The sequence below is a fragment of the Primulina huaijiensis genome, chromosome 8 (assembly GCF_012295235.1).
Source record: "Primulina huaijiensis isolate GDHJ02 chromosome 8, ASM1229523v2, whole genome shotgun sequence".
Lineage (NCBI taxonomy): Eukaryota > Viridiplantae > Streptophyta > Magnoliopsida > Lamiales > Gesneriaceae > Primulina > Primulina huaijiensis.
The window spans coordinates 20,444,985-20,471,555 of record NC_133313.1 but is presented as its reverse complement, the minus strand read 5'-3'; the positions used below and the strand labels follow the sequence as shown (position 1 = coordinate 20,471,555).

General features: G+C 36.3%; 4 protein-coding genes across 14 annotated transcripts; 2 read left to right on the top strand and 2 right to left on the bottom strand.

The window, feature by feature from the left end:
• Positions 1-1,154: 1,154 nt before the first annotated feature.
• On the top strand, positions 1,155-2,997 carry LOC140982161 (NAC domain-containing protein 30-like). The gene is made up of 3 exons (XM_073448578.1): positions 1,155-1,328; positions 1,891-2,162; positions 2,512-2,997. Exons 1-3 carry the CDS (start codon positions 1,172-1,174, stop codon positions 2,995-2,997), a joined length of 915 nt encoding a protein of 304 aa, XP_073304679.1. The 5' UTR covers positions 1,155-1,171.
• A 4,870-nt stretch (positions 2,998-7,867) lies between these two features.
• LOC140982248 (uncharacterized) lies at positions 7,868-11,866 on the bottom strand. Of its 8 annotated transcripts, none has more exons than XM_073448688.1 (7): positions 11,615-11,866; positions 10,880-11,001; positions 10,125-10,225; positions 9,410-9,965; positions 8,768-9,286; positions 8,361-8,447; positions 7,868-8,164 (listed from the first exon to the last, which is right to left on the bottom strand). In XM_073448688.1, exons 4-7 carry the CDS (start codon positions 9,491-9,493, stop codon positions 8,147-8,149), a joined length of 708 nt encoding a protein of 235 aa, XP_073304789.1. In that variant the 5' UTR covers positions 9,494-9,965; positions 10,125-10,225; positions 10,880-11,001; positions 11,615-11,866; the 3' UTR covers positions 7,868-8,146. The 8 variants fall into 8 exon arrangements, with proteins under 8 accessions (XP_073304789.1, XP_073304792.1, XP_073304786.1 ...); XM_073448691.1 differs by having other exon boundaries at positions 8,918-9,286; XM_073448685.1 differs by having other exon boundaries at positions 7,868-8,447; positions 11,611-11,866.
• A 479-nt stretch (positions 11,867-12,345) lies between these two features.
• LOC140982742 (ATPase family AAA domain-containing protein At1g05910-like) lies at positions 12,346-20,020 on the top strand. 4 transcript variants are annotated; one of them, XM_073449413.1, is made up of 12 exons: positions 12,386-12,472; positions 12,609-12,637; positions 13,814-14,068; positions 14,262-14,363; positions 14,508-16,292; positions 16,376-16,564; positions 16,661-16,803; positions 17,460-17,705; positions 18,312-18,498; positions 18,799-18,864; positions 18,947-19,187; positions 19,557-20,020. In XM_073449413.1, the coding sequence occupies exons 3-12, from the start codon at positions 13,841-13,843 to the stop codon at positions 19,916-19,918; spliced, it is 3,549 nt and encodes a 1,182-aa protein (XP_073305514.1). In that variant the 5' UTR covers positions 12,386-12,472; positions 12,609-12,637; positions 13,814-13,840; the 3' UTR covers positions 19,919-20,020. The 4 variants fall into 4 exon arrangements, 3 of the variants coding, with proteins under 3 accessions (XP_073305515.1, XP_073305513.1, XP_073305514.1); XM_073449414.1 differs by lacking the exon at positions 12,609-12,637 and having other exon boundaries at positions 12,346-12,472; positions 13,825-14,068; XM_073449412.1 differs by lacking the exon at positions 12,609-12,637 and having other exon boundaries at positions 12,375-12,472.
• LOC140982743 (ABC transporter G family member 25-like) lies at positions 19,963-25,840 on the bottom strand. The gene is made up of 3 exons (XM_073449415.1): positions 25,429-25,840; positions 24,339-25,200; positions 19,963-21,166 (listed from the first exon to the last, which is right to left on the bottom strand). Exons 1-3 carry the CDS (start codon positions 25,537-25,539, stop codon positions 20,163-20,165), a joined length of 1,977 nt encoding a protein of 658 aa, XP_073305516.1. The 5' UTR covers positions 25,540-25,840; the 3' UTR covers positions 19,963-20,162.
• Positions 25,841-26,571: the final 731 nt, after the last annotated feature.

Sequence of the window (26,571 nt, the reverse complement as noted above, 5' to 3'; positions counted from 1 at the left end):
ATATAGTTTTGATATGCTGCACACTTGTACGAGTATCGATGAAGTGTCACTCATTTATTAGATATGCGATTTAGTATGGATAATCTCCCAGAGGATTTTATTTAATTTCCATTAGCTTTATTGGTTTAAAAAATTCTTTCTTTCTTGCCAAACTTGGAGAATTCAAAGCCATGCCTAATACTGAGCTCTGTTTAAAGTAATTAAAATAGTTAGAAAATGATTAGCACAACTTAACTCGCTCTGACATGGAAGCTAATTAGCAAATCACTTCTTACTCAAATAATTGGGAAAAAAAATTAAAAGTTTCTATGTTACTTTAAATACATAAAAAAATTGAATGTTCGAGTATTAAATCTTTTTTCATCCATGCATATATATAACTTGTTTAATATACATACCATGTACTATAATTTTTAAATACACGAATTCAATATTTTTTTAAAAAAAAAAAACCCTAGAGATTAAGACACAAATGTATAGTATAGATTTAACATCTAATACCATTATTAGAATAATATTTGTTATTTTAATTATGAAATAAAACTAACACAAACAAGAGACCGAAATTTGATTAATATTTATCTAGGTGACTTGTATAAAAATATAGATAATATATTAATTTATACATTAAATGATGTTTCCCAATTCTTAATTTATGCAACAAGAATAATATCGGGTGTAGTGGAATGCACTCAAAAGGAAATGATCGAACATCCCCATTACTCTAAAAAAAGTCAGTTTTTACGGCCACAACCAGCCTAGCTCCTGCTTTTGTCTTCGATATACTTGTCTCATGAATTCGATCACTATCAAACATTGTGTGAGACGGTCTCACGGGTCGTATTTTGTTTGACGGATCTCGATTTTCAAGCACGTGTAGAAATCATTTTTGGGACCATATGTTTATGTCATTCCATTAAGCTCACGAATGGATCGTATGAAATGAATAATGGCAAATTCACTATACATATTGCAGAGTTGTGTGAATTTCACTCTCTTCAATTTTGTGACATTTTTCATTAAGGGGAATGTCTGTCAAAATCGATGTAACTTTACAAATAACCTAAACAAGAAAACATATATTCACAATATCTTCCGGGTGCGTGCTTATTAAACATTTCTTTCTCTGCAAACACAGTTTGTGTCAATTTTATTTTCTTTTTGGTAGGAAATGGAATATTCTTGTATACCTCCGGGCTTCCGATTCCACCCGACAGAAGAAGAACTCGTCGGCTACTATCTCAAAAGAAAGATTAGCTCTTTGAAAATCGATCTTGATGTGATAATTGAAATTGATCTCTATAAAATGGAGCCTTGGGACATTCAAGGTGAGTTGTATGATTAATTAATAATAATGAATGAATATTGTGATTTATCTTAAATACTCTTAATTAATTTGAATTCCTTTCTCTCTTTTTTTTTATTGGTTTTTGAATCGATTACCAAGATATGGTAACAAAACCAGTGTAATCAAGCACATGCAAAAGTTAACTGTGAATATGTTTTGTTTTTAATGCTTTAGGAAAGTAAAGTAGATTGGAGAAAAAAATTTGTGGGATGAATTTTGTCGGGTAAAAATTTATTTTTAAATTTTTTTTTTTCAAATGATATGTTTTTATTATGCATGTGAATAATGTAACATTTTGTAAAATAAAATTTTATAAATTATAATTAAATTTGCATTTGTGTGAATAATAACTAGGAAAGAAAAATTGTAATTTCCTATTGGGTTTTTGATGAAACCTAAACCAAACTCGAACAAATGTAACAATTGCCTTGTTTATATAGTTGGCATTTCTTTATAAATACTTCTAACATGATATTCGAAATATTAAATCTTGTAGTCTAGCAGATTGAAATTAAAACTAATGTATATAGCTAATTACTCAGACAAGTGCAAACTGGGACATGAAGAACGGAACGAGTGGTATTTCTTCAGTCACAAAGACAGAAAGTACCCAACGGGGACTCGAACCAACAGGGCAACAACCGCAGGTTTCTGGAAGGCCACAGGGAGGGACAAGGCAGTGCTGTCCAACGAAAGAATCATAGGAATGAGAAAAACGCTGGTATTTTACAAAGGACGAGCTCCCAACGGACGGAAAACCGATTGGATCATGCACGAATATCGCCTCCAAACATCTGAACACGAACCTCAGCAGGTACGGGCACACTCATGCACCTTATATATACATATATACTAGTGATTCTAGGCACTCGACTACGGGCATAGACATTAACTTTTATATGTGAAATGTTGTGCTTGGGTTATTTTTTTCATAAATAAATTTCATGTTTTATTTTATACTTTATTATGTCAAAATATGGTTACACTTACACAGGTATCGATAAATGTTCACTCTCATACACACCCTAGCTCGGAGTAGTATACTAGGGTAGATTGAAATTATGAATGTCTGAATTATCCTCCTCAGATGTAGCATATAGTTAAAATAAATTTTAAAATATTAAATAAATGATTATCTATAATTTCATAAATTTATGAAACAGGAAGAAGGATGGGTGGTTTGTCGCGCGTTCATGAAGCCGAATCCGACCCAAAACCAACGCTTTGAAGCTTGGAGCAACCCTAACTACTACACCAGAGACACCGCCATTAATCAAAATATGGCAACATCAATATTCTCGAGCACTCCAAGTAGTAGCACAATTATGCATAATTGTGGAACGAGCTTTCATCGGTTTCAACAAGGGACAACTGCTGCTGTCCACCCTTTTGATCAGAATCCGATGGTCGAGCTTCCGAAGCTCGATAGCCCTTCGATTTCTACAAGTTTTCCAACGATGAATGATAATAATAACTTCGAGCATGGGGTTGCGGAAAATGAAGGATTCGAAGATGAAAGAAACGAGTTTGGCAATAGTTTTAACGGTTGGAAAAGCTTTGATAGAGAAGTAATTAATCATCCCTTATCATATCATGAAGACACAAGCTTCTCCTATAGTGATTCATTTGACTGCTTTCCTGACTTGTAGCTATATATANATAATTTAGTATGCTTTTGGCAATTGGCAAATCATTATTTTGAGAACATATAGTTTGGACAGTGTTATGGATGCGATATTGATTTTACCTTGGTGATTGTTTTTTTTATGTAAGAAATTGTGAACTTTATGGTTGCGTTTTGATGAAAAGATTTGAATCTGAGAAAATATTTAAAGATAGTATTTGAAATAACTTCATATTAGAATGAATTTGAAATTCATTTTAGTGACTAAAAAAATAACTATTTAAGCGTCAAGTGATTTTCCAAACAAACAAATACACAAATTAACAAACAAATGGATATAAAATAATTACTTTCAAATTTATCAATCCAAATTCAAACTATATGTTTTGTTACAGCTACTGATTGAATTATCAAGCTCAGTATGAAAAGGAATCAACTAATTAAAGGAAAAATCAAAATAAAATTTAAAAATACCTAAAAACCCATTATAGTCTTAAAATTCATTTCATTTCAGCGTGAGATCGATTCATTCATGTTCGTTTCGCCTAGAAACATACCATAAGCCGGTCATTATCCGTGTAACCTCTTGACACTAAATATCACTCTCCGCCCTCTTCAGTCTCGAGCGTCACATGCCCACCATCTTATACTTGGTTCGTCCCCAAACTACACCGTATTAGAAAATGTTGTCTCTGATACCATTATGTAACACCTCAAATTCGATTATTATCTCCACTATATCAACACTGGTCTTGAGAGCTTATATTTTTTCTTCGCACGCACCATGAAAAACTTCTTAAAAATCACTCATTCCATATTTTCCCCAAGTCAAGCACCTCTAACCTCACGCCTGCATCCTGCAACCAAAGCACGCAGACCCTTACGTCGATTCAGTACCCACCAGAATCTGTATATAAACCCGTTGCAACCATCAAACTTCACGCATGCACTGACCCTCGGGAATCTATACACGCAACAACCCGAGAGAGCCCATGAACGCAACAATCAAGAGGAACCCACACACGCATCAACTCTCAAGAACGCATGCACGCATTAACCAGGAGGAACCCACACACAGTTTATACACATACTCACTATATATGTTTTGAAGCGTGAATGGTTTAAAGACGACCTAGATCTAGGGATGTTAATTCGAGTGGGTTCGAGTCGAGTTGACACATGATATTATTAAAAAACTGCTCAACCCGAATCGACCTAAATCTAAACCAGCCCGAAAACTCTGGACCCGAACCCGACTCGACCCGATCAACTTTACTCAACTTGATTTTGATTTTTTAAAAACAATTAAATAAAAATTCAAAAAAAATATAATTTAATTTAAACACGTAGTAACAAAACTTTCTTTATATTTGGTATAAATTTGAAGTCATTGTAGAAAATTAAAAATATATTTAATAAATCAAGTTTAAGAGTGGGTGTTGAAAAGTAAACTTGATTTAAGATGACCGAGTTTTTGGTTGCCTCCTCAACTTGCACATCAGCTTGCAGAGTTGCATCAGTGAGCATATCAAACCAACCCCGACGTAAACCAAGTTCCTGAAACGACAGGCTCTTACAGGTGCTTGTCGTTCACCGCCAATAGAATTCCCAACTGCCAAGACTCCAAATTACAACAACTGGCAGCTGAAGTTAGTGAAAACAATTGTGGCGTCTTCTGTGGAGGGGCGAGGAATATCAAATGTTGAGACGGAAATCACATCCCAGACCTATGTTGTTAGCGATAATTTGTTGGTCGAGCTGGTTCCCATATCTCCGTCGACATCTGGATGTAATAAGTTATTGCAAAAACTAAGCGTGGAAAATGTAGGGGCAATTAAAGTGAAGGAGGTCACGCTAACAAACAAGCATGTATTTTTTTCAACTTTGATTAAATTTTCAGAAAATAAAAATGAGCCTAATTTATAATCTTATATACAAACAGTTGTCGAAGATCGTGATATCTTCATAGCAAGTACTGACATATGTGTTTTTGCTTGGAAGTTTGGTGAAATGCTGATTTTTTTGCATGGAAGTTTGGTGAAATGTTGACAGGGATTTGGTAAAATGTTGTTTTGACAATCTTATCATTTTCCATATATATCTTGGAATATACGTAAAATGTCACGGAATACACAGTAGTAAAAAAGAGTTGGCTGCGGAGGGCAACGCATGGTCTCGTTTCAACCACCGATCGAATCTCTGCCATACCTCAAACCCAAAACCGAACACGTCAATTTCCACTAAAGAGTCAAAATTCAAATAGTCAGCATGAGGTCCTTCTCATGTTACATCTACATTTTTAGGCTTTTTAATTTAATTTTCATATAACATTATAAAAAAATGTATACTATAAAAACATTATTTTAATTCATTTTAAAAATTCTTACAAATATGATAAATTTTGAAATTTTTTGTTATCCATCAATAATTAAAGTTAATGTATAGATATGAAGTTCAATTTGTTAAATATTTTAGAGACTGTTATATTCAAACATGATGTTAACTAAAAAATTATTGCTCTGATACATGTAAAGGTAGAACACCATTACAATAGCAAATTTAGAAAAAATGTTCAGCTTATATTGGTTTATGAATGATTTGTCTCTTCATCAAGAATGATTGTGTTCATTGTCTTCAACATCGTTTCGTTGAGCTTAGAGCTAATGAAGATCATCAAGAAGAGGAGACACGAGTTGATCAAGTGCAAGGAAACTGAGGGTCGAGATCTGTCGTCGAAAACGCTGCTTGCGACAGATGAAGATGGCCAGTTATATCAAGTGAACACAAGTTCTGCTGTTACTTCTGTCATGAATTATCTTGCAGAACTTCCCCATATTTACGAAGCTAGAGGCTTTAAAAGGTATTGACACATTTGTGACATAGCCAAGAATGGTTTTTTCTCTATATTCAATTCAAGGCATAAGCTCATAAATGTGTCTTGTTGCCGAACAAATGGAGATAGCAAAAACAAAAGGTCCCAATGGTCTATTGACATGTGAAGACATAGAGAAGATGAAGTATTCTTGGAGTGTTGCGCGAGAATCATTCAGTCTAATGCCTCCTGCTCAAGGGGCTTTCAGAGATACAACAACTTAGTTCACCTATGCTGGTTTTACCCATCCCAAAGGGATGGAAAATAAGTAAATATAATCCAACTCTCGTGTTAAATGACATTATAATACACTAATCTTTTACTATATTCTCATTACTGATCACCTTGCAGACGTTTTGGACGGTGCATTAATCTCGTGAAAATCCTAAGCACCTCCCAGATCCCGAGAAATTCGATCCATCAAGATTCGAGGGTAGTGTACTGGCTCCTTACACGTTTGTACCCTTTGGTGTAGGACCCCGAATGTGCCCCGGAAAAGAGTATGCTAGGCTACAAGTGTTGGTTTTCATGCACAAAGTGGTCAGAAGGTTCAAACTTGAAAAGGATATTCCGACTGAGAAGATGCTTACTATGCTTCGCCTCACCTTTTTATGGCCTGCCTATTCGCTTCCATCCTCATGAAACATAAACCCATTTCACTTTCTTGTTACTTCATTGGTATAATATGCAATATCAGAGATCTGATGGTAATAAAGAAAATAAAAAATTATGTCGTATAGTAATATTTGTGTGCATGTCTGATAAATAAATGGCAATCCTCGAGTACTTGTGTTCATTTAAATTATCGAACATCACAGTTTTTTCTAGGCTACACAGCTAGAGATAACAGGGCCATCTGGATAAATTTTTTAAAAAAATTGCACATGTTTTTTTTTTTTTTTTGGTTAAAAGAAATAATGACATAAATATTCGAACAATAAGAGAAATATTTGTCAAGCAGCATTGCACTTGAAATTTTTTTTTTCTTGAATATGTAAACAATGACAAACAAATACTACTTCAGACAAACGATGTGCTGCATAAGACATAGGAGATTAAAACCAAACACAAAAGCCATGGCCACCCATAGATAGCCATGTGCAAGGAAGCTTAGCTGTTATATATGCTACGTATGTTGCAGGCAACACTTTTTTCACGAATTGCATGACCACACGGCAACTAAGCTTCCTGCACAAAGCAATCAATCAATGGAGGGCAATGACTTTTCTGTTCGGTCTTTATTACCAATGTCCGAACACGCGCAAGATTCGAGCACAGCTCGTTCGGAGGTCGTAGAAACTACTTTGAAGGATGTATATGAGATAGTGAAAGTTGTGGGTGAAACCCCAAGGTATTTATAGGGCAGAGATGAGTTCAAGATTGAGCTGCAAGATCAAGAAAAGAATCTATTAAAGTGAAAGGTGGTGTGGCTTGTAGTCTCGGCAAGGAATGATTCGTTCGTTTCTTTTTCTTTTGAAGAATTGTTGTTTGTTGCTCTCGAAACCTTTCGGTTTCTTTACTAACTTTACATTTTACTTCAAAATACTTTGATGCTAGGAGATTTGCTTTAACAGTTGGGTAAATCCACAGCTTTGAGTCTTTTTATGAGCTAGGATTAAATTTGGTCTCTAGAAAACACTTGCATGTGACTTGATGCAGTATAAAATATCACACAAGTTAAAGAAGAAGTTTGATAATTATATTTTTTGACATTGTTTGATATACATTGCTTGTTTTTTGGACGTGCTATTATATTAGTTATACAAATAAGTTGTGTTATTAGTCATAAAAATAATTGCATGTATTACCTACTGTTGTCGGTCTAATTATCAAATGAATGTTAATTTGTACTGTGATGGCAAATTTTTTTTTGGGGAGAAAGGTTTTACAAAGTCTCAACTCAAGACTTCGTAACAACTTGGGATGTTGGGTGTCATTGGCCAAGAGGGAATTATTTTGATCAATTGGAATGAGATGAATACAACGAAATTAATTGAAATATTTAATGAGAGAAATTTAAACAACGGTTAGACCAATTGTCTGTTACAATGGGAAAAAAACATTATATATATTTACCCACATTTTTATGATACAGTGTGATACATATGCAGCATACATAAGGCCCATGTAGAGCTGGGTATACACATTATGACATTAACACGACTTATAAGCATCACGCAGATTTTAGTTCTGAACTATTTTGGATTCCGCTACAGGATGAACCAGTCCTATATTCTCCTATGAAGTTATGGTTCACGACATCGACGAAAAACTATTCCATCGTCTGGGATAACAATGGAAGTTATGATGTCCACAACCTCTGCATTGTTAACTACTGGCTAAAATCAGAGGACTTCAATGACATTCTATATAGCTCGGTGAGTTTTTTAGCATCTGAAGATTTACCAGATGGAGATTGCTGAATGTTGGATGGAAATTTGTTTGTTTTTGTGGAACGTGCGGCTAACATACTCTTCAACAACATTTGCAAGCTGACCCCAAAATTTAGCACAGACCTTTGGATTTTGGTCGTTTGGTGATGGTGATGTTTCTTCAGATAAATGGCGCCCTTCGAGCAGCCTAGTTAGAGCAGAGTCAAGCAGCTGGTAGACGAACCAAACAAATCAGTATAAACACTAAAAAAGGTTTAGAAACAGCTGAAAGTTTATCCAAACGAATCCGACACAAGTTCTTTTCATAAATAAATGATGCAATTTTTACTTAGCACGCGGTAAAGCACTGGTCAGAAATTGATAGTCACCAATACAGCATCTTCTTGTGGCTGTCTTCTTGTGATAGTCCATCATGATAATATATTTCCAAATAAGAGTTGATGTATAATAAAATAATTAAAAAGACACAAAAATATAAGTTCAAACCAGAGGATATAAGAAGAAAAGAACACATATATGATATAACATACTGAAGTAGAGTGAAGGTAATTTGAGAGGCTTGAAGACAAAGCTGACATATCAATAAGAATAGTCAGATACATCACAGGGTGTGTTTTTGGCCCATAGAAATCCATGGAGTTTTGCCAGTTCCTTTCGGCTAGGGAAGCATACTGCTTTACCTTTTGAACCACGCTGTTTTCAACTTTTGCCAAATTGTTCATTTGATCTGACACCCAAAACCTCAAGCAACAATCTCTTTGATGACAAGCAAGTTGAAAGTGAGTATATGCAGCCTCCTGCCTTCGCAAGTCACCCAGTGACTCGTATAGCGACAAAGCTTCCCTGATTGTATCATTTGCCGATACTTCATGTTTCCTCTGCTCCCTCTGAGTTTGTATAACAGAAGAACAAGTGTAATCTTCTAGCACACTATGCTTCAGTAGTTCATAACCTTGAACAACATCATCCTGATGATAGCAGATGGCCAATTCCGGAACACTGGCCATAAAGTTAACAAGCCAAGCTTCAAGCCAGGTTAATGGCGTGACCTGAAAATGTCTTCAATAAATACACATACTTGATAGCAATTCATATGGAATTTCAAATAACCAAAATATAGTGTGTACAAATATGAGGTGACAACAAGTTCCATTTCAATGTTGAACACTCACCTTCCTTGACACGTCCCACAAGTGCAAGCTCACAGCAGCATATTTTTCGTTACTAAAGATGAGCAAGTCACTACCGAGAAGCATATGGAAATTGTGAAACTGCCAAAAACAGCATCCTTAAGAATGCATCTTTACCAGCTCTTCAGTACTTTTCAGATTCTTGCACAGGGTGCCTCGGCTTTTCTTTAACTTCTGAAACCTCATTGACACCATCAAGATCTTTATGCTTCTTATTCTTCTTCTTCCCCCAAAACAAAGTTTCTTTTTCATCGACTTGAAGTCCTGATTATGGACATAGCCTTTCCCTCGAATACCATAACTCTCTAAGGATGCATGTCCATGCGCCGGATGGTCCAAAGATTGACTTGACATGTAGTGATCAGGATAATTAGATGATCTAAAATTCTCGTCTGACGAAGAATTGTGACTAGGTGGGCAATCATAAGCCTCCATTCTTACCGAATGCATAGCAAAATTCAGAAACAATGACATATATACACATTTTGGCTGACGATTATGTCTTCGAACAAGTGTTTCTCCCTCTTCAGCAACAGGCCTGCAAAGAACATTGAGAAAAGCATTAGACAGAAAACTACAAATTGCAATAACGCTCACCCAGCATTGTCTGTCCAACACGGTGAACTGCTATCGACACTCGTGCTTTGGAGTATGGTATCTTAAATATCTGTTTTAAAATATCAGTTGGGGCAATTACATCAATCTCATCTCCATGCTCCACCAAACCAGGTACGGCAAGTGCTTCACCTTTCCTCATAAGACTTGATTTGACATGACCGGTTCATCTTGCCACTGAATCTGCCAGCAGTAGCACAAAGATAAATATTTCAAGAGACTATTATCTTTAGAGGATTTACTTATCTACCGGTTACTCCACTCTCAGAAAAAAACCTAAAATTCCAGAAGGTTGTAAATAGACTATCCCTTAAATCTGGAGGTCTTTGTACCAGTCTCGGAAAATCGATTATATTCACATATTAGCGAAGAATAAGCAGTTGGAGAATGAAGGTTTTCAATGATCGACTAGAGGTTATCAAACATACAATCACGTTAAATGAGCTAATGCAAAAGCTAAAACCAGAAAATTGAGGTTCTATCAGGAGACCATATATATACTAGATTATCTAGGAATTATATATATATATATATAAAAGAAAATGAGGGAATAAAACATTTACATTCTACACTATTTTTATGTTGCCCTCCTGAAATGGCAGGTCAGTGGAAAAGTCAGTTTTAGTTCAGGAAATCTTCTGATGAGAAAAACCAAATATTTCATATATGATGCGAGACAACATTCACGTAACAGATATGAAACATAGGTCATAAAATATCAACACGCAGAAAATAGTCAACCACCAACATCCGTCCATTTATTTTTAAGTTTCTGATCCAGCAAAGAATAAGGGGCAAACTCTTAAATGACACTGATCATGCAAGTGAAAAGAATACCATTGCTTGTCCTTGACTGTGCAGCTGCAATCGGGAGTACTCTATCTGGAATACTTGAAAGTAAAGGAAGTGCATTCAGATCCGTTTCTGTAGGAATCATCTGATACCTTGGAGCCTTTACCCTAAACATGAAATGCCAATAAACAACAAGATGTGACTCATAGATGATCCCCACTAGTGGCACAGTAAATTTCATCTTTTTAACAAAGAAATCCCAAATGCCTAAAACTGATCAAGGTCGTATATGCACTGAAATCCAAATGATAAAAAATCTATAATGAAAAAAGTATAAACAAAACTGTAGCTAATGACATATGTTAAAAGGTGTCAAGACCCAATTTTTCAAAGCCTGGTCACTCAGATGCACATAAATAACAACCACCACTCTTAAACCTCCAGACAAAAAAAGAAGGCATTTCAATTACCTCTACTACTAAGATTTACCAAAATTAGATTCCTACAGAAAAAGCCACTATATTCTATCAGTTTACTCATCAAGAAACACTCGCTCTGGTCCAATTTCAGAGATACGAATTCTGATATATAATCAATCAAATAAAAAATGACAACGCAGCTAAGTTTCAAGTTCACTGTGACAAAGTAAAAATTCGAACTTCCACATGAATTATGCAGATAAAACATTTTTGGCACGTATTTCAAAAGAAGGGTGCAACACGCATATAAGAAAAAAAAAAAGGCAAACACGAAGTTCCGGTAATTCAGCCGTATACATACGTATGGATAGAAGGAACCAGGGCGACCGAGGAGATATCATGAAATTCATCAGTGGTCACAGGTATGGATCCACACAGAAATCCCGCAGTCTCGGGCCTCGCGATTTCCAGTCTCCCCACGCATTGCAGCTGCCGTGAGCCCTAGCCTTGTATCTCCATTTCTCACTGAAATACCAATGGCCGACCTAGGTTTTTACCGAAGGCTAGAATCATGTGAATTATGATGATTGAATTTCTTCTCTCTGCGGTTTCTACGGTCAAATCTATATGCGTCTTTTTCAATATTCCTTTTTATGTTTAATTAATTTAATTTAATAGTTTCAAAGTCTTTTTATATATTCGTCTTTTATATTTAATAGTTTTTACTATTTTTATATATTATTTTTATATTTAATAATTTTTAGTTAAGGAAGGGGAATTTAACATTATCTTTATTTTTATTTCTTTTATTATTTCTTGTTTTATGGGCTCTAGCTTTCTTTTTTCTAAAAAAAATTTAAGTTATTCGGAATAATTATCTAAAATTATTTATTTAATTAATTAGAAATTATATTTCTATTTTTTGAACAATTTTCATTTTGTTTAATAAATTGTCAAATGAATAAATAAATTAAAAATAAAGATGATAATTGATCGGGCTCATTAGTCATTATACACGTAATGGGCCTGTTGAAATTTGGTCCAGCATTATGAAGCCCAACCCAAAATAAAAAATAAACATATTATATAATATTAATATTCAAAAATAAAATAAAAGACATATAACCAAGCTAAAAACCTCTTCCTTTGTATCGCCTGCCCTGCTTCCTTCAGTTTCTCACTCGACCTGTTTTCGCAGCATCGCTAGAAATCACAGAAGGTAATTTCTTGTTTGATTTTGATTCATCACACGTATTTTTTAATATGATTTTGTTTTTCAGCTCTAGATTTCTGAAATATCTGTTTGTTATTGATTTGTTTAATTCATTGTGCGTCGCATGCACGAAAATTTACAGATTACATTGTCATGGGGCATGAATTCGTGGTTCGATATTTGGTCATTTATGTATTTTCGGTTTTTTCCTTTTATTATTTTGTTCATGTTTTGGTTTATAGTCGACACTTTATCACCTATTTTGTTTAAGCACTACTACAAAACTGAATTCTGGTTTTGAAAAGCTTATTGCATGTGATAGAACAATAATTGGAGAAGAAATATAAATTTGGTAGGTAGATTTCAAGTTGCTGTTAAGTAAAATGTTGTATGTGGACTTTAAGCTTCCTTTCATTATTTTTTTTAGATTTTAGAGAGCGTTGAATTTGTCTGTATTTTTTTGTAATTCATTTAGAATAGGTATTTAGAAGTGTTTAATTCATTTTTAAGTTTATGGGTTGAGTAGTTGATTAACGAAGTTTGAACTGGCATGTATTGCCTTTCTAGAGAGAAATTGGGTGTAAAATCATTTTTTTAATGGATCTTGACTTAAGCCATCCAGACACGATATTTCAGATTTTGTAAATTTTTTTACTTGCTTTCAGATCGGATGGATTTAAGTGTGTATCCCAGTTTTCATCACCGTTAGTTATCTACGTCACTTGGATTAATTTGGAAGTTGGAAGAGAAAAGAAGAGAGAAATTTTAGCTTTCCTTCCATTTCCACCCACATTTACTCTAAATCTATAACAAGTTTTCTTTTCTTTTCCTCCCGTTAAAATCATACAATCATTTTTTTAAAATTTCATTTCCTTTTCATTCTTCGCTTTCCAAATCCCAACTCCCAAACTAAGCCTAGGAGTTTAGTGGCACCAGGGTGAAGGAAGGAGAACCCGATGGAGCTTATTTTCTAACTCTTGGTGACTTGGTTCAATTAATGTGTGAATGAAGACGAACTTAAAAAAAACATTTAAAACCATGGAAATATAGAGAACAAGATGTGATTACTATTTTATGTTAATTGAATTTGCCCATAAGTTTAATTTTTTTCCCTGATCCTATTTATAGTTGTTAATTTTTCCACTCTTAAAATTTATAGCTTAACTGCACAGTAATTTTTGTTGTGTGAACCTTGACAGTTATTTAAAACACTACATGGTGTAGTGTTTTTCTTCTTGCAGCCATATTGTATATGTTTGTCACTTTTAATCTTCAAATGTGATAAAAGATGTTGCCTTCTGTGTTTCAGTCTTTCAATTTTTAACATTTTTTCGGCTTTCTTTGAAGTTCATGTAAAGGCGCTAGTTGCTTCTGATGTATTCCAAAAGATCGGTACAAGAGGATGGGCCTGATTCTAGGCCAGTTCGTACAAGTGATAGGCTTAAAAGTAGGCCGAAGTTTTGTGGTCGCCAATACTTGTATTATAGTCCCACCGCTATCTTGCGAAATAAGAGGAAAAAGACTAAAACAAGGACAGCAGCTGTACAGATAGCAAAGATGTTGCGTCCTGGAAATCACCCATTACGATCATCAAATGCAAATGTATGTAACCTTTTATATTAGCTTCTCATTTAACAATTAGTGGATTATGTGTTTTAGTTTATTAGAATCAAACTCAAATTATCACTTGCTATTCTTGATCAATGCATTGTTCCTGGTCTCTTATTATAAACTAGTGCTTCACAAATTGAAAAAAAAAATTGGAAAATTGATGTGCGACTTTTTCTTCTTGTAGTCAGCGGCTACAAATCTTCGGCGCTCTACCAGGACAAGGAGGGTTCCAATGAGTCTTGAAGAATACACTGATAGTTCTGGAACAGAGGACAATGATTTAATGGTAAGTCTTGTAATTTTTTCATTGATGAAATATTTTTGCAATCCATAACATTTATCTGATTTTAACTGCTTTTATAGCTTCAATATTCTCTGTATTGCAGTGATATTTTTTCCTTGTGCTAAAATACGAGCAACTGTGTTTCAGATTCCTAGATTTCACAGAGCTGCTAAACGAATAAACAATAATAATGTGAGGCAAGATGAATTGACCCCTCGTCGTGAAGGACTTCGACCTCGTCGGGGTGGACTTCAAGCTCAACGAGAAGTAGATTCTAGGGAAGCATTAAGTATGGAATCTGATGAGGAACAGAGTTCATCTGAGGAGAAAAGGGGAGACGTTCCAGAAAATGCAAATGACACGGAGGATGCTGATGATGGGGAGGGTGAAGATGAAGGTGCTGGCGAGGATGATCGCGAGGATGGGGAAGAAGATGGTGATGATGAAGAAGGTGAAGAGCAAGAAGGTAGACGACGGTATGATCTCCGAAATCGTGCAGATGTTCGCAGGCTTTCTATTGAGGAGGGTAAACATAGGCCAAGCTCTCCACGAAGAATATTGCAGCAAGGAATGGGAAGCAAAGTGGGCAGAGATGGGAGAAGAGGAGGGTCACGAGTTCACAAACGTCATCGCATGACACGAGCTGATGATTCTGATGATTCCCTTCTAGTGGATGAGCTTGATCAAGGTCCTCCAATACCTTGGGGGAGAGGTGGCGGGAGATTTGGAGCGCCTTGGTTGCTTGGGGGACCAGACTTGCATGGAATGACAGCCTGGGGATTGAATAATGCAGCATCTGGTTGGGTTCATCAAAATGATAGCCTTTCTAATTTGACTTCCGGTATTCAAACCGCTGGTCCTAGTTCCAAGGGAGGGGCTGATATTCAGCCTGTACAAATTGATGAGCCTGTGAGTTTTAATGATATAGGTGGTCTCTCTGAATATATTGATGCTCTGAAGGAAATGGTGTTCTTCCCTCTTTTATATCCGGAATTTTTTGCAAGCTACAACATTACCCCGCCCAGGGGAGTCTTGCTATGTGGTCCTCCTGGCACAGGGAAAACATTGATTGCAAGAGCATTGGCTTGTGCTGCTTCAAAAGCGGGGCAGAAAGTAAGTTTTTATATGAGAAAGGGTGCTGATGTCCTGAGTAAATGGGTTGGTGAAGCTGAAAGACAATTGAAACTGTTATTTGAAGAAGCGCAAAAAAATCAGCCTTCGATAATTTTCTTTGACGAGATAGACGGGCTCGCTCCTGTTCGGTCCAGTAAACAAGAGCAAATTCATAATTCTATTGTATCAACTTTACTCGCCTTGATGGATGGCCTAGATTCTCGTGGGCAAGTAGTCTTGATTGGAGCAACCAACAGAGTTGATGCCATCGATGGAGCCTTGAGGCGCCCTGGGAGATTTGATCGTGAGTTCAATTTCCCCTTGCCTGGCTGTGAAGCAAGAGCTGAAATATTGGACATACATACTTGTAAGTGGAAGCAACCTCCTTCAATTGAGCTAAGGTTGGAGCTTGCAGCCAGTTGTGTGGGATACTGTGGAGCTGATTTGAAGGCTTTATGTACTGAAGCTGCCATTCGTGCTTTTCGTGAAAGATATCCACAAGTTTACACAAGCGATGACAAGTTCTTGATTGACATTGATTCAGTAAAGGTGGATAAGTATCACTTTGTCGAAGCGATGTCCACAATCACTCCTGCTGCTCATAGAGGCTCCATTGTCAACTCGAGGCCACTATCTCCTGTTGTGACATCCTGTTTACAAAGACATCTTCAGAGAGTCATGAGTACTATTTCTGACATTTTCCCTGCTGTAACAGTTTCATCAGAAGTTACCAAGCTTTCAATGCTTTCATATTGCTCTGCAATTTCCCTCGTCTATCGACCTAAGCTTTTACTTTGTGGTGATGATGGTGTTGGACTGGTAAATGTTTTGATTCCTTCTTCTTATAGATAATTAATGTAACTTGATCTTAACTACGCGTACTTACTGCACTAGTTTTGCAGGATCATATAGGGCCTGCAGTTTTACATGAACTAGAGAAATTTCCAGTTCATTCTCTTGCATTGCCTTCTTTACTTTCTGATCCTGGGGCCAAAACTCCCGAGGAAGCACTGGTGCACGTTTTTGGTGAAGCCAGAAGAACTATGCCATCAATACTCTATCTTCCTCAATTTCACCTGTGGTGGGAGAGTGTGAGTGGATGTTGATTTATATGTTTCTGTTTTTTGCGGCTCTTTGGTTTTTTTTCGATCAGCATCTTATGAGTATAATGTTTGTATTTTGTTTAGGCTCACGATCTACTTAGGGCTGTACTTCGATCGCTTATGGAAGAATTACCATCAGACTTGCCTGTATTGCTGTTTGGAACATCCTCAATGTCACTTGCCGAGATATGCGATAGTTCATCCTCAATATTCTCTGAACGCAATGTGTACGTATTTTGGAAAATCACATCGCAACATCCAGTTGTATCAAGTCTGTTGAGCATGCAAATGCAGACGTTTTGTTTGTTTGCTAGAAGTTAAACTGTTCGTTTTTTCTCCTTCCTGCTATAAGATTTTGTAATATTTTTATTCATTTTAACATCAGAAACTTCTAGGTATTGGAATAGCTGAATTCCGAGAATCCAATGTCAAACAGATTAATTACCTTTTCAGGTTCATGTACATTGTTTTACTCTTTTAAAAGGACTCAAGTATGGTCTGGAATTTACTTAAATTGGTGGAGGGGAAGAGTGAAACTTCCTTTTGTGTTAAGTAGCATTTTTTGCTTTGGTTAAATTTAATATAGTCAAAAAAGTTTCTCGTGGGACAGATGATTATTTTATTCTGTATCATGAAGTTTGAAGAACTGTCTCGAGGCTTTTATATGCTTTTTCCTATGTTCATACCCAGAGATTGCTTGTTTTTCCCTGGACTGTGTTTTTTTTAATAAACAATTGATCAGATAATTATTTCCCACGTTTCTAACATAAAAATTATGGTTTCTTATCGTTCCAGATTATCATTCTTCTTCATACTGGAAATCTCTAAGATGTTTTTAAATTAAGCTCCAATTTGATATAATTGCTTTTTTTCTTTCCGACAGCTTGCATTTAACGGCACCATCTTCCAAAGACAGATATTTGTTCTTTGACCGGCTCATTGAAGCTGCATTGTCAGTTCAATCCGAGGATGTAATAAAAGATTCTCTGAGATCCAAAGACCTTCCTGAACTTGTGAAAGCACCAAAAGTCGATGCTGGACCAAAGGCCTCTGAATTGAGAGCAAAAGCTGAAACTCAGGGACATGCACTTCGTCGACTGCGCATGTGCTTTCGTGATGTTTGTAATCGGTTAGCTTCTGTTTTTTACTTGATCTCAATGGTTTGTGTCTGTGGCATGTTGCTTTGAATGCATTCACTTTGTGATCTATATACAATGTAGGTGATAAAATATGGGTGTTCTGTTTGATTTTGTGTAGGTTTAGAAGTGGTACTAATGTATTATGTCCCAAAAGTTAAATCAATTTGATCAGTATACTTCTCATATCTTTCTTTTCTGAGCGTCATCTCTGTAATTTTCTGGCAAGAATATATCGACATAATGTTCCACTTCATTTATCATGAAATTAAGACTCCCTTGTGTGAATTTCTCATTAGGAACGAAGACTCTGTATCAATTTTCTGTGTATGCTTTATATTGGCTACAGCACCGAGTATTATATATGCTTGCAGTTGCTTCTGAAATCATGGAGTTTGGTGGTGTTTCTAATGTGGCCATTATTTACTCTTTTTTTTTTTTTTGACTCTTTTTCTGTGTCCAATTTATATCTGCAGTTGATACAATTGTCTCTCTAAAACCAGTTGTGATTCAAGATTGACTATCACAATAACTTCGAGTAGGCTTTTCATGATGTTCTCAAAGTTGTCTTCTTAAATATTTCTTCCTCTTCTTTATAGGATACTATATGATAAGCGCTTTAGTGTCTTCCGTTATCCGGTGATGGATGAAGATGCACCAAATTATCGTGCAATAATCCAGAATCCCATGGACATGGCCACTTTGCTGCAGCGTGTTGACAGTGGAAAATATATCACTTGTAAAGCCTTCCTAGAGGATTTCAATCTCATTTTAACTAATGCCAAGGTGTGTGACTGATGATATCGACCTTGAAACAGTATGCCTCTCTTGAATGGGTATTGTTTCCAGGGCTTCCTTCTGGTGTACCCAACCTTATTTATAAAAGTTTGGCATACATTCGTTCCTTGTTTTCAAACAGTTCATTATTTTGTGAAATGCTGATCTAAAAATTTGTGAACCGATTTGCTTGTTTAGTTTTGCAAGATTTACTGCTCCCTCCATTTGTTAGTTTTACCTTGTCAATAAATGTCGTTACTCGTACAATAGAACTGGACCTGTTCTTACATGCTCTGTGGCTCTGATTAGAAATACAATGGAGATGATTACAATGGGGCAAGGATTGTCAGCAGAGCTCATGAACTTCGAGATGCAGTATGCTCATCTACCACTTACTCCTTTAATTTTCCCTGTGCAGGTTCAAGCCTTTATCTTAAAAAAGCATTTCATTTTTCAGGTGCATGGTATGCTATCCCAGATGGACCCCTCCCTGGTCGCATTTTGTGACAAAATCTCTGATGAAGGAGGTCCTATCACCCTGCCTGATGATGCCAGGGAAGCTGCACTCCCACAAACTCCGGTTGTCCAGATGACTAGGGCTAGTGCACGTCTTCGTAACGCCCAGCCTGAAGTTAATCTAGATCAAGACTATGAAGGGGTCAAAAGACCTAAAAAACATATGGATGCATATCATGCAGGTATCATTCCTTTCCTTTTAATTTTGGAACTTGGCGGCCTTATTTGCTTGACTTCTCTCCACTCCCTGGCATATCAATTAGTCCTGAAACTAACATGGTTACCGTATTTTTCATCATTTTGTTGGTTGCAATTCATATTTCTTTCAATTTCTACTTCAGTAAAACTCATCCCTATCAACTATTCTCTGTGACTCTACGTGGATTTCAAAGACTAAATATTATGTGATTTTCTTCACAAAGATGTGCCTTGGCACTAATTTTCAAGTGTGCGCACTTAAGTGATTTTCCTTTTAGGAACTTACTGTTCTTTGTTTTATTTTATTCACATGCGTGATATTGGACCTCGTTGGCACAATGTTTTGGTAGCAGAAGAGGGATCACTGCTTGATTCAGCTCCACCAAAATCGTCGCAAAATACCGAGGTGAATGGTGTAGTTCAGCACCAACATCAAAATTCTATTCACATGCGTGATGAAAATACCGATCACGAGACCGGAGATGTCTCCCAGGACGTCTCCATGACTGATGGAGAGATTTCCAATCGAATCGAGTCAATCAAGAATCTGTTCGTGGAGCAGTCAAAAGATTACAGCATTCCACAGCTCGAGAGACTCTACACTAGCGTGATTAAAGGTGTATTTGAAACAAAAAGTAAGGTTAAGGTCGAAGATCTCAAGGCATCAATTCTAAGTTTTTTGTTAGAGTTTGCCGAAGATCCGTCCAGGTTTTAGCAATTACCAAAAAATTTTCCGACTTAATGAGATTGAGCCTCTCATTATTTAAAATTTCTGAATATTTTTTTATTTCAAATGCCATCGACACCTCTTACAGTTGTCCACACTTTTGACTGTCCAAGCTAAAGAAGTAAACTTGACTCAAATCCAAAGCTCATTGATATTATGAGCCCTTCACAGCGCCTTTTCAGCTTCAGCTTCTCCTACAAATAAGTAATTGTGGCATTTCACTTCTTCGGTACTAAGCTCTGAGTCGCCTCAATGCGATATAGGCTAATAATCTGTATCCTACAAACATCATCATCAACATGCTTACACTCATTGCAGGATGGATTTGGCCTCGAATGTCCTCATCAATAAATTTGCAGGTTGCTCTGTCTTGTCTTCCAGATGAGCAACCAAGGTACGTGGATATCCCTACCCCGTCTCCATATTGAACATTGATAAGAAGCCTGTAGCTGTAGAATGTAGTGGAAACATACTTTATCCATGACATGAAATACGGCACTTTGTGTACATAGTACCCTCCTGTCAAAACAAATGCCAACATTGTGACAGTGACCATTGTTGAAGCCTGCTTGGCATCCATGATCAGTGCACCTAGTGCAAGGCCGAGCCCCTGAGAAACAAGCACATAACCAAGCACAACAAGAAGAGTAAGTGCAAAAGCAGAGAGCTCAGGCTTTAGCCCTGTCATCCAGTACGATATGGAGATGAATAGTGTGGGGAGGATTAGCTCCATAGGTAAGTCTCCCGTAACCCGAGCTATAAAATACGGTGACAATGTATACATCCCAGAAGCTCTTTCCTTAATGAAAATGGCTCGTTCTTGAGGAAAGGCAAACACAGCATTGAAGGATGGGAAAACTCCCCAGAAAATGGCAATGAAGAAGAGAAGGCCGAGGCGATCCTGAACGTCCCGGTAATCTGAGTGCCACCACATGAAACCTGCTAGTAACGAAGCTGTGATCACTTGAAAAACTCGCAAAAATTTGAAGGTTTCAGGCTTTCTTTCCTTGAGATTTCTTTGGAGGAGAATGCTGAATTGATTAAACCATGTGGAAAAATGTCTAGTGCAGCCATAATATTTAGTCGTTTCAATCACTCGCTCATTGGGCGCTGTATGTGGGGTATCCATACTAGCCGACTTCGCCCGTGGAGCCAGTAAGTTATTGTAAGAGGATACAAGGGCTTGTCTAACTTTAGGCTTTTCTTTCTCACTTGCACCGTCAAGCTGGCATACCCCTACGTTCATAAAAGTGGATTAAACACATATCAGATAATGTAACAAAAGCCATTTATATATTACCCGTGATTTAAAAAAATCAACCATTTGAATTTTGAAATGTCGTCCCCCATTGGATCCATCCTTGATTTTGAAACCCCATTTTTTAACACTATATGTTGGCCATGTAAACAATTTTTGCAACAAAAACAAGTTTAAAAGTCCGTATAAAAGCAAATGTCATGTTCATAGCCTAAAGCCAGGAGACTGCATACTTCAGATGCTTGAGTGACAATATTCCAATTGGCATATCAACTTTCAACATATTACACTGTATGAGCAACTAAAGCATGCTATATTTGTGGTGTATGGTAAGATAAAGCATTAAAGTAATGATTAAGAATTCTGGCATCTGATTTCCGTTCGTGAGTGGCTTGAATTAAAAAATCAATGTGGCCCCTTTGCGTGTATAGTTACAATAAAATAAAAAATAAAAAGAAAGAGATTCACAACTTATTTAATAGTGTACTAAAATTAAAGTCATTTTCAACTAGATGAAATATATACTAGGAAATACTGCGCATGTTCAAGTGTGCATCAACTATTGGGTGTATAATGAGCAATAAGTAGAAGAGGGAAGATAATAGAACTTGTCTAGTGGTGGTGTTCAAGTGGGGAGTCCACTCAACATTATGCTGCTGATGGATTTGACCCACCATTACAACTTCCTTCATGATTTTTCGAAGTTTATTTTAGTAAAAGAGGACTTCCTTTTGCATAAAACTCTTACACGTGTTGCTCTTACAGATTTTTTTCAAGTGCACCAAGAGAATTTACTTGGTGCAACTCAATAAGATTGAATAAAGTGTCCAAAGGTTATAATGAAAGTGAACATATTAAACATCAATCATGCAGAATTTGAGAACAAATTGCGTCAACAATCTTGTAGATAACACTTCATATGCCAAAACCCACTTTTATAGTTATTGGATGGTATCCTAACAAAGTAAAATTTCAGTATTTTTCATTATCACAAATGAACTCAATTAGGTCACAGCAGAAGTGGGCAGGTATTTCTCAGTTCAAAACCCTCGAAATTCTCTGAGACCATAGAAGTCTCTTACCACTGACAACCCGAATTCTAACAATTTTACGGCAAATTATAATATGAATGAGTTGGCTTTGAATATTGTTGTTACACTTGGTCTATTCATTCTGAAGAGATGAGATGCATACATTAATATGTCAATACCAAAAAAATATTAAATAAGGATGACCACAAGCTAAGGGAAGCTAGTACAATCCAATTCAAGATTATGTAAGTATTATATTGATATATACTACAAGTGTTAAAGATTTTTATATGAAAAAATAAGATGCTACTCTCTAAGAGAACCATAACTTGTCTCTTTCAAACTACTTCCACTACAAAGATATGATGATTGGTCAACCTCCAAGTTTTCAACTTTTTTCTCTCAAAAGATAATACCAATCAGATATTTCAAACTTAAATATAAATATAAATATAAATATAAATCAGCCTCAAATTTAAGAAAACCCATATGTATCCATTCATGTATGAGATTTAAAGTCATTAAATATCTGGATTAAACACCGTGAAATAGTTATCAAATTTCAAAGCAGAAACAATCCATTATTAATTGAATCCATATCCAACAAGTTTTGTGAAATCAAGTCGCTTATTTAATACTAAGGATGTAATATTTGGATTGTTGATCGATAAAATTCATCGATGGACATGATTTAGATAGAAAGATTTGATTTCAAAAATAATCGTAAGAACAACCATAACAATTTATCAGAGAGCCAGAAAGAAACTTTCCCTGTAAAGGGCTCAACTGATATATTCTACGCTATGGTATTAACTCTTTCCTTTAAGTTAGTAAGGGTATTCTCAATCGTCGAAAGCTCCCAATGTCATGTCCAACTTCGACTGTACAGGATTACCCATGGACTGAAACTTATGTTGATATAGAGTAAGTTTGAAATCGATCCAAACGCATAATAAAGTTCATAACTCATGCAAACATTACCATTCAACACAAAAGTGAGAAGCAAAGCATGATGGCCCAAAAGCTTTGCAGGTAGGGGACACGTGGTGAGGCAAAGATGAAAAAAAAAAAGTTCCACTTTTAACTGAAGATTCATGATCTTATAAGTCTTCTATGTTGTACACTTAATATTCCAACCGAAAAGTATCTCCTTTCCATCTCAATTCTCAACAAATTAGACCATAAAGAATTAAATTTGTGTTTGGATAGAAAATTTCGAATTTCATGGGTTTTAAACGTATTTTCATTGATTTGATTTAATAATTTATGCAGCAAAAATATCCAAATTCATTTTCCTACTTATTTATAATACAATTATACTGATAAAAAAAATGTGTATTTCAAATCCTTCGAATATTGGAGTCATTTGAAACACATTCTTATTAATATAATTACAGTGCAGGTAGAAATGGATTTGAGCTTTCTCTGCTTAAATTATTTAAGAGTGAAAATAAATTCGAAATCACGGATTTCAAATTAATTAATCTAAATGCACCTTTAAGAATCAACACTGTCTCCGACCAACAACTCTATTTATTAAAAAAATCAAAATAGTATTTACTAGAAATCAATCTTCTCAAATATTCAAATTCTATTACTTTATTGACGACCATTCTTGAATCTATTATTTAAAGAATTCAAGGGAAAATTTGTATAATAAATCTGATGACCTCCTCAATATATTTGATCAGGGTTTAAAAAAAATACCCTTCATTCAATTACCTAATTTAATTTATTCAGATAAATTAATTTACTAACAATATAATAATTATGTACTAAAATTTAGTGTGGATTTGGTCCCAAAGTCAAATTGATTCCAACTTGCGAAACAATATCTACCCAACTTGCGAGACTGATTTGTTTCGAAGTCATCAGACTTTTCTGCCGATGTCAATTAATTGAAGAAAATTCTCCAAAAAAAAAAAAAAATTAATGTCGAACACCTACTTCAATTGGAAACTTAATAGGAATCCCAATCCAGAAAAAATAAAAAGAAAAATAAGGAGATTCAAGTTCCAAGTCTTGCTTTATCATATTACCTGTCTGTTAAAGAATTTAAAAGAATGATCTTTTTGTAGTGTGTGAATCAATGTGTGGAGAGAAAATAGAGACAACGTACCATTAGCGAGATCAAGCAGGAAATCAGCAGGATTCATGGGGAAACTGGGCGAGAACCCAATGCTTTCGAAATAACCCATTGCTTCGCTCCCTTTCCCGAAGTATATACACCTTCCCTCCGACAACACAAGCAAATCATCAAACATCTGGTAAACACGGCTCGACGGCTGGTGCACCGATGTCACCACTGTCTTCCCCTTCGCTGCGAGCCCACAAAGAGTCGTCACTAGTCTGAACGCCGCTGTTGAATCCAGCCCTGAAGTGGGCTCGTCCAAGATCAACAGACTTGGGTCTACCAGCATCTCATGCGCTATGCTTACTCTTTTCCTTTCACCGCCGGAAATCCCGCGGATGAAGCTGTTGCCGATTATCGTGTTCTCACATTTCGACAAACCCAGTTCGTTGATCACAGATTCGGCGACAGATATTTTCTCCTCTTTGGGTACTGAACTCGGGAGTCTGAGTAATGAGCAGAAAACAAGGGTCTCCCGAACTGTGAGGTGCGGGTATAGCACATCGTCTTGTGTCACGAAACCGGTTTTTTTAGTCACCGGTTTTGATAAGTTGTTGTAGAGGATACTTCCGGTAAGGCCGTGTCCGTGGTGGAGCCGGCTGCCGAGTGCGTTGAGCAGTGTTGATTTGCCACTGCCGGAGGGACCCAGGATGGCTAAAATTTTCCCTGGTGCCGCCCAGCCGGTGATTCCATTCAAGATTGTTCTTTCTTGATGGTGGTGAATCACCGCCACCGGATTCTCTAAATCTGGCAATGTCGTGGGACCTCCAGTGAACATGTTTCGTAGTCCTCTGGTTCTTGATTTCACGCTGCAGTCAGGCAGCTTTACTTTGTATGAAACGTCCGCAAACTGCACTCATTATACAGCTGAATCAACACTGTATTTTTTTAGAAAGAAAAGGCCACTTTTTTTTTTCTTCCATCAACGTTTTAAAAATATTTCAGATTACGGCTCAAGCATCTTCATTTTACCATCAATGCCACTTTTTTATCAACAAGTTCCTTTCGCTGGAAGAATTTGAAATTTATCGAAGTGTATATATACTCAAAGCTCAAATTTCTTGTTAAGATTTGTTACCTTGAGAGTGATTGGAAACGAAGATCGAACACCACGAGAGGAAGATTGTTGGAAATTTGCAGCTCCTCCATCGGAAGAATTAGTTTCAGTTGTTTCACGAGACACCAGCATTGTTCTCTGTTTTATTTAATTCCCCTTCGTTTTTTTACCGGTAATGAGAGGATGCGTAGTGCAAAGGGAACGGGCAAGTGGAATGACGTGAATAAAGGAAGTGTCAGAGGAAGAGAAGAGTGATGCGGAAGAGCACAGTTCGTTATTCTCGCTCCACACAACACCGTCTATAGATTTATTCCCAATTCTTGCCACGCCAAATTCAGACACCCGACGTCACATTTGCTACGTAGAGTTATTTCATAAAGCCACGTGTACTTTATCTGCATGCATTCTGATCAATATGTGTGCATGTATGATGTACATTATATGCTTCAACGTTTAACGTTATATTTTGCTCACAAATAATGGCTTTATCGTGTTCTCTTTCTTACTCAAGAATTAAAGGGCGGTGATAAATCAATCAGCCCTGAATTTGCGGGAATGCATTAGGGGAATACAACGACATCAGGCACAGCTCAACAGCAACTACGGGAAAAGATAAACATTGAATATATATGCATACATTTGATACAAAAAAATTAACACTCTGGAATTTAAAAAACGAAGTGATGATAAAAAAAATACAANATTTTGTTAGTGATATAAAAATCCGAACAAAAACCAAGGAACAATATCTTGAGAAAATATAGTAAGAAAAACAAAAACAATAAAACAAATTGATATTTGTACGAAGTACAATATCCTTAAAGCAGATTCGTCACCTCCGATATGTGCTTCAAGGATCAAGTTGGACGACTGTTTTTCATGATACAACGGAACAACCAGCAGTAACCTAGTACGACGACGAACTGAAGAAGTACCTGAACTTTATCACGAGTTAGAGCAGAGTAGCAGAGCATCAGTGAGCAAAGACGATAAGAGAGTCGAAAGTAATAAATGAGTGTGAGATGTGCTTGAAAGACTTGAGGCTGCCTCTATTTATAGGTACTCGAGTTCCATATAGACAGTCACAGCTCGCCATCCGAAAGACCAAATGTTGGTCAGCAGTCAGCCATATGGACACCAAAATATCGCATCTAGAAAGATTTG

Excerpts from the sequence above, each read along its gene's own strand:
- LOC140982743 (XM_073449415.1), bottom strand. The coding sequence starts at position 25,539 with ATGCTGGTGTCTCGTGAAACAACTGAAACTAATTCTTCCGATGGAGGA. Across the intron at positions 25,201-25,428 it reads CGTTTCCAATCACTCTCAAG|TTTGCGGACGTTTCATACAA; the intron begins GTAACAAATCTT and ends TAATGAGTGCAG. Across the intron at positions 21,167-24,338 it reads CCTGCTTGATCTCGCTAATG|GGGTATGCCAGCTTGACGGT; the intron begins GTACGTTGTCTC and ends TTATGAACGTAG.
- LOC140982161 (XM_073448578.1), top strand. The coding sequence starts at position 1,172 with ATGGAATATTCTTGTATACCTCCGGGCTTCCGATTCCACCCGACAGAA. Across the intron at positions 1,329-1,890 it reads GGAGCCTTGGGACATTCAAG|ACAAGTGCAAACTGGGACAT; the intron begins GTGAGTTGTATG and ends CTAATTACTCAG. Across the intron at positions 2,163-2,511 it reads CTGAACACGAACCTCAGCAG|GAAGAAGGATGGGTGGTTTG; the intron begins GTACGGGCACAC and ends TTTATGAAACAG.
- LOC140982248 (XM_073448685.1), bottom strand. The coding sequence starts at position 9,493 with ATGCTTCTCGGTAGTGACTTGCTCATCTTTAGTAACGAAAAATATGCT. Across the intron at positions 9,287-9,409 it reads TGTGGGACGTGTCAAGGAAG|GTCACGCCATTAACCTGGCT; the intron begins GTGAGTGTTCAA and ends AGACATTTTCAG. Across the intron at positions 8,448-8,767 it reads ATTACCTTCACTCTACTTCA|CTGCTTGACTCTGCTCTAAC; the intron begins GTATGTTATATC and ends TTCGTCTACCAG.
- LOC140982742 (XM_073449414.1), top strand. The coding sequence starts at position 13,841 with ATGTATTCCAAAAGATCGGTACAAGAGGATGGGCCTGATTCTAGGCCA. Across the intron at positions 16,293-16,375 it reads GTGATGATGGTGTTGGACTG|GATCATATAGGGCCTGCAGT; the intron begins GTAAATGTTTTG and ends CTAGTTTTGCAG. Across the intron at positions 16,804-17,459 it reads ATATTCTCTGAACGCAATGT|CTTGCATTTAACGGCACCAT; the intron begins GTACGTATTTTG and ends TCTTTCCGACAG.